The 12,630-nt window shown below is 53.2% G+C and overlaps 5 protein-coding genes across 5 annotated transcripts; 4 read left to right on the top strand and 1 right to left on the bottom strand.

Annotated features, from left to right (window-relative positions):
• Window positions 1-60: 60 nt before the first annotated feature.
• On the top strand, window positions 61-433 carry LTR77_011142 (uncharacterized protein; the record flags this gene model as incomplete). Its single annotated transcript, XM_064808354.1, has 2 exons — window positions 61-196; window positions 249-433. 2 exons carry the CDS (start codon window positions 61-63, stop codon window positions 431-433), a joined length of 321 nt encoding a protein of 106 aa, XP_064653497.1.
• Window positions 434-1,348: 915 nt separating this feature from the next.
• KAR2 (ATPase with role in protein import into the ER) lies at window positions 1,349-3,717 on the top strand (the record flags this gene model as incomplete). The annotated part of the gene is made up of 4 exons (XM_064808353.1): window positions 1,349-1,529; window positions 1,735-2,044; window positions 2,099-2,921; window positions 2,974-3,717. 4 exons carry the CDS (start codon window positions 1,349-1,351, stop codon window positions 3,715-3,717), a joined length of 2,058 nt encoding a protein of 685 aa, XP_064653496.1.
• A 1,083-nt stretch (window positions 3,718-4,800) lies between these two features.
• LTR77_011140 (uncharacterized protein) lies at window positions 4,801-6,969 on the bottom strand (the record flags this gene model as incomplete). The annotated part of the gene is made up of 8 exons (XM_064808352.1): window positions 4,801-4,987; window positions 5,051-5,766; window positions 5,821-5,861; window positions 5,924-5,999; window positions 6,284-6,349; window positions 6,402-6,497; window positions 6,557-6,673; window positions 6,730-6,969. 8 exons carry the CDS (start codon window positions 6,967-6,969, stop codon window positions 4,801-4,803), a joined length of 1,539 nt encoding a protein of 512 aa, XP_064653495.1.
• A 394-nt stretch (window positions 6,970-7,363) lies between these two features.
• On the top strand, window positions 7,364-9,342 carry LTR77_011139 (uncharacterized protein; the record flags this gene model as incomplete). The annotated part of the gene is made up of 4 exons (XM_064808351.1): window positions 7,364-7,531; window positions 7,588-8,463; window positions 8,551-9,036; window positions 9,088-9,342. 4 exons carry the CDS (start codon window positions 7,364-7,366, stop codon window positions 9,340-9,342), a joined length of 1,785 nt encoding a protein of 594 aa, XP_064653494.1.
• A 1,514-nt stretch (window positions 9,343-10,856) lies between these two features.
• LTR77_011138 (uncharacterized protein) lies at window positions 10,857-12,238 on the top strand (the record flags this gene model as incomplete). Its single annotated transcript, XM_064808350.1, has 4 exons — window positions 10,857-11,111; window positions 11,158-11,409; window positions 11,479-11,800; window positions 11,850-12,238. The coding sequence occupies 4 exons, from the start codon at window positions 10,857-10,859 to the stop codon at window positions 12,236-12,238; spliced, it is 1,218 nt and encodes a 405-aa protein (XP_064653493.1).
• Window positions 12,239-12,630: the final 392 nt, after the last annotated feature.

Genomic DNA, 12,630 nt, shown 5'->3' with positions numbered 1-12,630 from the left:
GGTGCTGCTGTGCCACGGAACAGTCACGATGAGCTATTAGGACAACTGGTTCAGTCTTTGATGGAGAGCGCGGAGCACCCGCCGACGGAAGTGGAGGGCGTGAGTGACGAGTTCATTGAGCAGTTGGAGCGGGTGCCGAAGAAGAGCTTGAAGGAGGATATGAGTTGTCCTATCTGTTCGAGACCGTTTCTTGAGGGTATGTTATATCGTCGTCCACCAAATCCACAGACAACCTAACACTATGGCAGACTCCCATCCACTGGTCGTGCAGTTGCCGTGCCACAAAGACCATATCTTCGATCTCGAGTGCATACATCCGTGGCTGAAGCTGAACCCAACGTGTCCGCTGGACCGACAGCAGATGATCAAGAAGAAACCGCCACCACCGCCGAAGGATGAGGAGGATGGCGAGTACGATGATATGTTTGCATGAGCTTTGTTGGCATTGTGACGAAGCGGAACGTGGAATTAGCGATGGCGTTCTAGATGTTTTGCTTTTGGGAAAGGTAGCATGCACAGCGAATACAGCCTCGTGTCAGCAGTCATCAATACACCTGGATGCGATCATGCCACGAGCGCTCCCGCCCGCAGCCTTTGCGACCCTGGCTTGTCAGCTTTTGCCGCATTTGGACCTGCTCGAAGATTATGTGAACAGGACGTCAGGGTACGGAGTGCCGAACTGAATCCGCACAGTGTTCGTAGGGGTGTTAAGAGGCTCAAAGGGGGGAATGAGGTACGAAGACCAAGCAGCTCTCCAAAGCCAGTGGGGAGAAAGGAACCTTACAGCAAGCTTGATAGTAGGCGATCATCTCGCGGAGAAGGAAATTGGACTTGATTGCGAAATCTTTCGGTACACAGTCTCTGCTATCCGATCAACCCCAATGCGTACCGGAAACAACGTTGTTCGGAAGAGCAAAGCTGGCATGGCAATCTCTGAGCAGCAGCAACGACTGACTCTCGGTGTAATTGCGGTGCCTCTAGAACGCAAAAGCATCGAGAACTCATACAGCTTGTGGTCATCTCTAGAACCAAGTTACCACGGATCTGAAGTTGTGTGGCGGCTGAAAGGAAGGAGGTGAGGTCAAAAAATAGTTGCTTTGAGCGGCGGAAGTGGCATGTGATTGGGCACATTCAACTCGACCCTGCCAAGAAGTGAAAGCTGTCTTTTTTGAGAGAAAGCATTAAGTGGCCTTTACCACACCTTTTATTCGGAGACACCTCGTGTTGTGTTCTTCGTCTAACACATCTCTCCTTCATTCTCTCAACAGGCCTTGACGGTCTTCTGGCGCACTTGGACCGCCTCGAGTCGACAGCGAGGACACGACCGATAACAGCCAGAACTACAACGATGGCGAGATTTTCACGAAGTAGGAGCCAGCCGGCCCCCAGGACCATCTCCCCATGGATGACGGCCTTCTACATCTGCGCCATCCTGGTGGCGCCTATGCTTTTCATGGGAATGATTCCTTCAGCTCACGCGGCGGAAAATGTACAAGAGCCGATCAAGGACAACCAGGTGTCAGGACCAGGTGCGTATACATATCCTCCTCATTCTACTTTTGGGCCCGAGGACTGTCATGAGCGTGTGGGGACGTCGGATCAACCCCCTGATATGCCCCTTTGTGGGAACACGTTCGACGACCTCCATCTTGTCCAAGGCCCTGGTGGGTCTCGGGCGTCTGCACAAACTAGTAGGAATTCTTCGAAGAGCAAAGCTAACAGTGGTATCTGCAGTCATCGGTATCGATCTCGGAACGACCTACTCCTGTGTTGGTATTATGAGAGGAGGCAAAGTGGAAATTCTTGTCAACGACCAGGGTAACCGAATAACACCATCCTGGGTTGCATGGAACGATGAAGAGCGGTTGGTCGGAGACGCAGCAAAGAATCAATACGCATCGAACCCACACCGGACAATCTTCGATATCAAGAGAGTGATTGGGCGGAAGTTCAACGACAAGGATGTTCAGAGGGATATCAAGCACTTCCCGTTCAAGGTTGTGAACAAGAACGATCAGCCACGTGTGCGGGTTGAGGTGTCTGGGTAAGTCGGTGCATAGGATGATCGCTAGAGGCGTGAGGCTGATGTTCACCGCAGCGAGGACAAGACATTCACCCCCGAGGAAGTGTCTTCTATGATCTTGGGCAAGATGAGAGAAATCGCCGAGTCATATCTGGGCGAGAAGGTTGTCAACGCAGTCGTTACTGTACCAGCCTATTTCAACGACGCTCAACGTGCCGCTACCAAGGATGCGGGCACGATCGCCGGTCTCAACGTGATGCGCGTGGTCAACGAGCCAACCGCAGCCGCCCTCGCCTACGGCCTTGACAAGACGGACAAGGAGCGCCAGATCGTGGTCTACGATCTCGGTGGTGGTACTTTCGATGTTTCGGTCTTGACTGTCGACCAGGGTGTTTTCGAGGTTCTTTCCACCGCCGGTGACACCCACTTGGGTGGTGAGGACTTTGACGCTCGTGTGATGGACTACTTTGTCAAGTCTTACAACAAGAAGCACGACACCGACATCACCAAGAACGCGAAGACGATGGGTAAGCTGAAGCGCGAGGTCGAGAAGGCCAAGCGAACGCTTTCCAGCCAGATGAGCACCAAGATCGAAATCGAGGCTTTCCACGAGGGCAACGACTTCTCCGAGAGCTTGACCCGGGCCAAGTTTGAGGAGCTGAACAACGATCTGTTCAAGAAGACCCTCAAGCCGGTTGAGCAGGTGCTCAAGGATGCCAAGCTTAAGAAGGTTGATATTGACGACATCGTTCTTGTTGGTGGTTCTACTCGTATTCCGAAGGTGCAGAGCATGCTTGAGGAGTACTTTGGCAAGAAGGCTAGCAAGGGTATCAACCCGGATGAGGCTGTCGCTTACGGCGCAGCTGTGCAGGGTGGCGTTCTGTCCGGAGAGGAGGAGGTGAGTAGCGTTCTTGAGAGCGTCGCACGAACTGCAGCTAACATCTTCCCAGGCCAAGGACGTCGTCCTGATGGACGTCAACCCTCTTACTCTTGGAATCGAGACTACCGGCGGTGTCATGACCCATCTTATCAAGCGTGGCACGACCATTCCTACCAAGAAGTCCCAGATCTTTTCGACCGCGGCCGACAACCAGCCCGTGGTTTTGATTCAAGTCTTCGAAGGCGAACGCTCAATGACGAAAGACAACAATCTTCTCGGCAAATTCGAGCTCTCCGGCATTCCACCAGCGCCTCGCGGTCAACCTCAAATCGAAGTGACATTCGAGCTCGACGCCAATGGCGTGCTAAAGGTCAGCGCCGGCGACAAGGGCACCGGCAAGAGCGACGGCATTACCATCACAAACGACAAGGGCCGCCTCAGCGCCGAAGAAATCGAGCGCATGGTCGAGGAAGCTGAGAAATACGCCGACGAGGACAAGGCCACCCGCGAGCGCATCGAAGCCCGCAACAAGCTTGAAAACTACTCGTACAGCCTCAAGAACCAGCTCAGCGATGACGACGGCCTCGGCGGCAAGATCGATGAGGACGACAAGGAGACGCTCCAGGAGGCTGTCAAGGAGGCGCAGGACTGGCTGGAGGAGAATGGACAGACCGCCACCGCGGAGGACTTTGAAGAGCAGAGCCAGAAGCTGAGCGATGTCGCGTACCCGATCACGAGCAAATTGAACGCTGGTGGTGCGGGCGGCATGCCGGATTATGGTGATGATGAGCCGGACACGCATGATGAGCTTTAGAGCGATGGCTGGCTTTGAGTATTGTGGATATATGCGAATGAAATCATCGGTGGCGTTTTCTATGGCTGCTAGACAGGTATCTGATACAATTGAAGACATGTCATCTTGGTCGACTCTCGAGATTCGAAGGATTTCTTTGCCAGACGTCTGTCTGGAGTCCGTGTCAAGACTTGCTGCACCATTGGAGGTCTTGCATTGCGATACATCATGAAAGCACGACGACATCTCCCAGGCTCCGGTCCCGACGTTTGCCGCTGTTCGGCTTCAGACTGAGAGTTGTCTGTCGAAAGATCCCACGGAGTCTTGCCGATCGTTTCTTTCGCCAGTTCTCCGTTCCTGGAAGGTAGAGGCGTGGAGTTCCGTGGAGGAGAGCCCGGGGACGAGACCATCTCGTTCTCCTTATCAGAATGTGGAGTCAAAGGCGGCGGAATTTCATTTCACACGTGGGAATCCTTCGCTCCACGAGATGGGTCATCTACAACGGTTCATTCCGAGGAGCGACACGTCCGACTTCGCTCGATGTCAAGACTCAAGACTCAAGTTCAACTCGAAGGAGCACTACTCTTATCTGTGGCGATACTGCCAGCCCAAACCCGATCAGAAGGAACGCTAGAACGCCGCACTTCCTTGAGTTTCCACGTGGCTATCTGTCGATCGACAATCATCATGCAGTAGTCCGTGATCGCCCTCGCTGTTTGCCACAGCGGTTATATGACTGCTTCTACCGGCAACGCCGAGTAGCGGCAGGAAACATGAGCGGACTTCCAAGCCGCGGAACAATATTGATGAGGCCGCTGGGTCTTGGATCTTGCAGGAGCTCGACGATGGCTTGGATGGCACAATGAGTGCCTGAACTGAAGGGCATTCGGCTGAATGAAGACGGGGTGAGAAGACGCTCCGTCTTCAATGAGATGGTTGAAATGCGTCTCTCGCGATGAAGATGAGTCACGATGAGCAACGTCTTGTTCCAGATGTGCGTATATATTTGCTATGGATCAAAAAGCATCCAAAACATGTCCATGTGTTCTATGACACAACTTATATCGATGCAAGGCCGGTCTGTCTTGCAGAGCCAGCAGTGCCTCAGTGGTAGTCCATGTCCTCGGCGATGATAGCCTCTCTTTCCTTGTTGAACTTGCGTGCAGACACTCCACGCTCGTATAGCAGGTCGAGTTCGGCGAACGTGGCATTCTTCGATTCGGGCAAACGGAAGAATGCCCAGGTCAGACAGATGGCGGTGCTTCCAGCCCAGAAGAAGCCGGATTTGGCACTAAAGACGTATACTGTTAGCAAATGTGAAGCATACATGCAAATAGCCCAGTAGGGAACTTACCTCCAGTTCCATGCGGTCTCATTAAGCATATATGGAGTAATGACACCGGTCCAGATACACGTGATGTTGTATGCATTACGGGCCAGGACAGTCGTCTTGTGTCGGAGACGGGAGGACGGCGCTTCCGGGACGATGACATATGTGAGAGGTCCGATGGTGCTGTCATAGATGAAGGTGTAGACCAGCAACATTGCACCAATGGCCCATTGAAGGCTGGTGTTGTTCGACGTATCGCCCAGAGATAGAAAGCCGACTATCATTAGAGTGACAAAAGCACAGCTTAGGCCTGTGAGGAAGATGGGTCGCCGACCGAACTGCTTGATCATCGGCCACGAGAGCAGTGTCCCAACAAAAGCAATCGCGTAGAGGCCAAGTCCCATGTCGAAGGACTCCTCCGAGGTCATGCCAGCTTGTTGGAAGAAGACGATGGCGTAGGTTTGCAAGACGGGACCACACATCTGCTGCGTGACCCAGGTGCCGACGGCGACCTCTGTACGACGGAGGTTGGTGCCCTTGAAGCACTCGAGATATCCCGCGCCTGACGTCAAACGCCTTTCGATGGCATCGGTCTGCGAGAGCATGGCAACCGTCTCGTGGGGAGTGGGAAGATCCACACCGGTGTTGGGAGACTGGAGGCGACCGACGGCTTTGACAGCGTCTTCTGTGCGGTCGTGCGAGACGAGCCAAGTTGGCGATTCGGGACACAGGAGGCAGACCTAGAGTGGGCGTTAGTCCCAAACATCTCACTTCTTCATGATTGGGGCACTTACTGCGATGATTGGCAGTGGCCAGACCCACTGGATTGCGAACGCTGTAGTTGTGGCATTGTCGTAAGCAGAAGGCCTGTCAAAGTGGTGAAATCTGCCAACTCACGTATTTTCCAACCCCATTCATCGGTCCGGTTCTGGACGCCAACCAGAACTCCAGAAGCGATGAACTGGCCGATGACCTAGATGGATAGTGAGCCAATGACCACAGTCTGACTTCTGGTAAAATGTATTACCCAGCCTGCATCAATATCAGCATAACTCTCCTGAAGCCGGATCAACAGCGGACAACGTACATAGGTTGACGTAGCTTGTCAGGTACCCACGAAGGTTGAGAGGCAGTACTTCAGCGGCATAGACAGTGGTGACTGTCTGATACACGCCCCACGGCTGCGAAGATCGTTCAGTTAGCTGATGTCTCGAACGAGGTTTTCCTGCCGCAATTGGCGGCATCTCCTTCACTTACGATACCACACAAAATCTGACCGACCAGTTGCAGTGGCAGAGTCTCTCCAAAGAACGAGATAAAGATCTGTCGAACGTCAGTGAACAGCTACGACCGAGCGGTGAACACTGGTCCGTACAAATGCAATCATCAACACCGTTGCGCCCGCCATGACTTTCTTGTTGCCGTACCATTCCACGAAGTAACCGGTCAATTGAAGGCCCAAGATCTCTCCCTACAAGATCAAAGACATCAGCAATCGTCCCTCGCTGTAGAGTCCGAGATCTTGCTTACGATGTAAGCGCCATTGCCAACGGCACTTTGCCACGGTGCAGTGATGGACGGTTCTCCGTTGACGACCTGATTCCCGAAGGTGTTGTTGAACGATGGAAATCCAAAATAAGAGCCAATCTGATCTCGTCCATTAGCAGACAGTTTTCGGACGCGAGAATGACAGATGCACTCACAAGTATAGTGTCGTAGCCTTCCATCACGACGGCGGACGAGAGAAGGATACTCCATCCGATAGCCTTTGGGTAAGCCTTGAGGGCTTGCGTGAGCGTTAAGCCATGCTCCTTGGCTGTAGCGACTTGGGCTTCAGCTGCTTCGACCTTGTTGTTGTTCGTGTGTTCGACTTTACGGTCATTGTCGTCGTGCGTCCGGGATGGCTCCATTGCCGCAGCGGCCGAGTCGTTTGTCTTCTCCATGGCGTCGTTCAGAGGAGGATGCTATGAATGCAGTAGGGAAGGAATGCTGATGACGGTGATGACAAGAATATATACGGCCTACTTCTCCAAGGGACCTTACTGCAACCGGAAGACACCGAAACTTGCCACCACCTGCGTAGGTATCTTGACAATCTCGGCCAGCTATCAAACAGCTCGAGAACGGGTGGAACGGCATTTGACGACCGAGAGTCAAGATAACCGATCATCCAATGGAGATCTCCATGTTTCGACAAACTAAAATCCACGTGGACCGTCTGGCCCGCATTCTGACTCGTGAGATGGAGCGACCGAGCAAGTCTACCATGGATGAAAATTTGAGGAAGGCCTGGACGCAGAACGTACGTACCTTTCACCCATCAAACTGAATGCAAAGATGGCTCCTACTCCCTCGGTTCCCGCACATTACCAGGAGAGAGCTCATTATAAAGAATGCATAGTCTACCAAGTATATCCGGCATCGTTCTGCGACTCGAATGGCGACGGAATCGGCGACATTAGGGGCATGATTTCGAAGCTAGATTATTTGAAGGATCTGGGAGTTGTATGTGCTGGCCCGAGACCTGAAGACAACAAACGCTGATTGAGAGAACTACTCAGGACGCAATATGGCTATCTCCAATCTTCAAATCTCCTTTCGTGGACAATGGCTACGACATCTCGTCTTTCCAGGAGATTAACCCACAATTTGGCACGCTTGAAGATGTGGATGAGCTTATTTCCGAATGTCATAAGCGTGGCATGAAACTTGTCATGGACCTTGTCGTCAACCACACCTCTGACCAGCATGACTGGTTTCTCGAGTCTCGGAAGAGCAAAGACAACCCATTCCGAGACTGGTATTTCTGGCGACCACCCCGTTATGACAGCAACGGTGAGAGGCAGCCTCCCAACAACTGGCGCGAAGAGTTCTCGAACGGAAGCGCATGGCAATGGGACGAGACGACGGGGGAGTACTATCTCCACTTGTACGCAAAGGAACAGCCCGATCTGAATTGGGAGACGAAGGCTCTACGTCAGGCTGTGTACAAGGACATCATGAAATGGTGGCTAGACCGCGGTGCAGATGGTTTCCGCATGGACGTCATCAACCTGATCTCGAAAGTTCCGGGTCTCCCTAATGCCAGCATCCAGGACCCGAACGAGAAGTTCCAGTGGCCCTATGAGCATTGTGCGAATGGCCCTCGCATTCACGAGTTCCTGCAAGAGATGCATCGTGAGGTACTGTCGAAATACTCAAACTTCATAACTGTCGGGGAGACGCCCTTTACACATCATGATTTCGATGTCTTGGTGCCGTATGTGCTGCCGCAGAATAAGGAGCTACAAATGATCTTCCAGTTCGAGCAGCAAGAAGTGGACGGCTATCCTCCTATTGTGTACAAAGAGTACACTCTGCCTGAGTTTAAGGCCATTACTTCGAGATGGCAGGTTGGCATGCAAGAGCGTGGTGGGTGGAACAGCATATACCTTGAGGTAAGCATACCACGCAGCCAAGACAGTCATGAAGTCGCAGTCAACCCAATTCTCTGCTGCTGTGCTAATATCCACCCCTTGCTGCAGAACCATGATGTCGCCCGTTCTGTGTCACGCTTCGGCGACACATCAACCGCAGAACTCCGAACGCTATCCGCCAAATGCCTCGCCGCACTGCAGTGCACGCTCTCAGGAACACTTTTCGTATACCAAGGCGAAGAAATCGGACAGGCCAACCTGCCACCCTCCTGGGGCATCGAGGAATATGAGGACATTGCTTCGCAGGCATACTACCACGAGGAGCTCGAAGCGCGCCGGCAGAAGCAGAACACTCAAGACCCAGACATGTCCGACATCTGGAACAACGTGCAGAGGAAAGCTCGAGACCATGCCAGAAGTCCGATGCAGTGGGATGGTTCTAAACAGGCCGGATTCTCGAGCGCAGACAAGACGTGGATGAGAGTCAACGAGGACTTTACCGAATGGAATGTCGCGAAGCAGCTCAAAGAGGATGGAAGCGTACATCAGTTCTGGAAGAAGATGATACAGTTCAGGAAGGCCCATCTTGCCTGTGTGAGTTCTTCTCTTCTCTCTTCCGCCCGCTGCAGCTGACCATCAATCCAGACGTACGGTATCTACACGCTGTTGTCGCCCGATGACGAGCGTGTCTACGCCTATACGAAGGAGTACCAATCCGAGAAGGTGATTGTGCTCATGAACTTCTCTCAAGAGACTATTACATACACCCGAGTGCCAGAGTTCGGCAAGATAAACGACTGGATCAGCAACTATCCTCCTGCTGAAAGCCGAGATCCGATTGTAGAAGGCGGGGAGGTGCGCCTGAAACCGTGGCAGGCGGTTGTTCTGTCGACGTCCTAGTGGGGCCGAAGTCCAAGCAGGCGTTCGATTCAGCTTTGAAGTGCTGCCATTGCAGCGACTGACGATTGCACCTGCTCGAAATTTGCTGCTCCAACAGGAGAAGCCGCGGGACGACTAGGTCATACAGCGAACCGCTCAGGCAAGCCAAAGGGGCTGCTCGGGCTGGTCAGTCCCAAGCACATCTGCGTCTCTTCGAAGCAGCTCGCCGTCTCCGAGCAGTTGTGCGGATGAGTGCTTCGCCGTTCTGAACACCCATTAGATCCCGCTGACATAGACCAATCAAAAAACCACACTTACAGTCACATTCCGTCTTTCTCCCGTGACGGGACTCTTTTCGCACTTCACTTTTGTGCCGCAAGTGAATGTTCACTGCCAAGCCAAGCATCCGCTAGTGTTTGCCAATGTCATCCAATGGGAAGCTACGCAAGATTAACATTCACTTTCCGAGGCTTGGTGGCACCTCTTCAGACGTCGTTCTACCACTGCTCTAGCCTTATGGGCTCCTGGCGGTTCACACTCAGTCCATTCCGTACACTCTTGGACGAACGCCGCTTGCAACTCGTTACCATGAGGATCTCGCCGTTGATGAGACCCCACGGTCCTGCCGGCAGACAAGCCAAACGCAGGACCTGATCGACGCAAGGATCAGACGTGGGAGCCTTGTCGAGTGAGCGGTGATTCGGATGCCGGCAATTTGTGAACGCTGCTCGCAATGTGGAATGCCACACAAAAATGTACGCGTGCTTCTCGCAGTCTCTCGCAGCCCTGGGGGACCTGGCCCTCAAATCTCAATCCATCTACAGGGGCAGCTCCACCAGCATCTCCCGAGCTTGCGCGAAGGCTCTTAACCTAACGCACGCGTTCCTCCGTCCCACAGTCTACTCGCCAGCCACCCATGCTCAATCGTGCCTTAAGATCCCCAGACTATACCACTCCCGCCCCAGGCCGATGACGACCAGACCACCGCCTGGCAGCTGTTCGCCCCGAAGGTTTTCAGCCTTGCTGTAACCCGGCACTGAGCCGTACTCGAGTCTCAGTGGACCATGGCTATCAGCCTGTCAGCCCTTTCTTTGCCCAACCAAATTGCTTGGTGAGACACTGCCCTTGCTCAGCTATGCCCGCCTCTGGCCAGTTCCTAGATGTGATCGGGGGTTCCTTATGGCTCAATGCATTATCATCACATTTGCCTCGGAGGACTCCAAAGCACTATCGATGTGAGTCGTGGGAAAACGCGTGAATAGTACGGAGGACTGTCCAGCATAAATGCCAACCCTTGCTGAAGACCTGGTCTGGGGATGGCATTTTACCCAATCATTGATAGGTGCCTCGGCACCATGTTTCTTGTCGCCATCCTTCCAAAACCACAGCGCTCCTTCGTGTTCGCGGGTCGATGGATTCTAACTCCAACATTCTGGAGCGCCTCTCCAACTTCATCGGCTCTCTGCAAGCGAAGGACACCCGAGAAAGACCTACTGCCGCCGTAATGCTCACGAGAAACACCTCGGAACAATAACATGTCGACAAGTCCATCGCCCGAGATATTGTGGGCAATACTTGGGAGGGCCACCGTTCCGACGGCGGACCCTTCGCTACTCTACAGCTCACCTGGTGACATCCCAAACAAAGCAGATGATGAAGGTCCCAGGATGCTGGCCGTTCTCTGGACCTTGAGCACAGTTTCAACAGCGATTGTTGCCATACGACTATGGACTAAGCAAAAGAAGGCGCATCGGCTATATCTGGACGATATGTTGATGTGCCTAGCTCTGGTAAGCCATATTCGCGAGGATGCAGCGCGGTGCTGACCATTGACAGGTTTTGGGCTTGCTACATGCCACGCTGATGACCGTGTCCATCCAGCACGGCGAAGGACGGCACTTCCTGTATCTCAGCGAGCAGGAACAACACCAGGCCATCAAGTACGGCATGATTGGGATGGCTTGGGGCAACCTCAGTCCAATGGCTGGCCGGATCGCTTTCTGCGTCACCATGCTTTTCCTCACTCGCACGGATGGCCGAGTACCATCCTGGCCGATTCTCGTGTTCATTGCATGCCAGCTGGTGTTTGTAAGTCCACCCATATGCCAACCCTGCAGTTCTCGAGACACTCGTTGACCGGTTACCTCCCTACGGTAGAACATTGCTGCAGTTATCTTCTTCCTGTCGCAGTGCGGCTCGCACCTCTCGGCTCTCATCGAGTCCAACTACGATGAGTTGGCGTTGTACTGCCTTGACCCAAGATACCAGACAGACTTTGGGTATTTTGTTGGTGCCTTCAACTGCCTCACTGACGCTTTCTTGACCGTCTTGCCGGCGACATTGATCAGTCACACTCGCTTGTCCTTCAGGAAGAAGATCGGCCTGGCACTGTTGTTGTGCTTGAGCATCTTAGCGCTGGCTGCTGCTGTTGTGAAGACGTACGAGGCCAAGGCTTTAAGCGAAATATCGGATTACACATGTACGTACCACGACCAACGCTACTGCCAACCATACTGATGCATCCTCAGATGACCTTTGCGACTACGTAATCTGGGTCAGCATCGAATTAAACGTCGTAATTATCGTGGCCTCGATCCCCATCCTCCGTGTCTTGTTCCGACGACCTAGGCAACCAGACGAGATTACTGCGCGCATGAGATGGGACACCGTCACGACCGGCTCCGTCTTCTCGAAGAAAAAATACCGTCGTGGAAGCAAGACGCACTTCTCTATATCGAGCGAGGAGAACATGGTTCCGCAGCAGCAGCACGAGTTGCCCGCGCTTCCGGGAAATGGCATACATGTTACCAGAGATATCGAGGTGACGTATCAGCCGAGCGATGCGCCACATGTACATGCTGCGTTGGTTGGGCTGTTGCAGGGCGAGATTGCCAATCCGAAGCTTGTTCGGCGGTGATGAAGCTTCTTGGTCCGGATGCTGGCAATTGGACATTAGAAAGGTGGACGGGTGATGACAAGAAGGAGGGCAGCAAGGCCCGCTGGTCGGCATTGATCGAAACCACATGCCCGCCGCTTCGTTCGAGATCTCGTCCTTGTCACAACATCCTGCATATGGCAATGAACTCCTTCGAAAATGAAGAATCGTTATTCTGGGGTCTAGAGTTCGACGAACGGAAACAACATTTGCTCTGTACTAAGACCGGAGTTTGCCTCGACCAGGAGGCTATACGAGTCAGCAATATCGCCCAAGAGATACCCCCAGCAGGGACGAAAATGGATCGAGCAGAGTCGACTGCTTGTCGGCAAAGCGTCTGGACGGCTAAGAGCAACATATCACATCTCAACATG

Source organism: Saxophila tyrrhenica, assembly GCF_035928015.1.
Source record: "Saxophila tyrrhenica strain CCFEE 5935 chromosome Unknown scaffold_32, whole genome shotgun sequence".
Lineage (NCBI taxonomy): Eukaryota > Fungi > Ascomycota > Dothideomycetes > Mycosphaerellales > Extremaceae > Saxophila > Saxophila tyrrhenica.
This window is presented reverse-complemented; position numbering and strand designations above follow the sequence as displayed.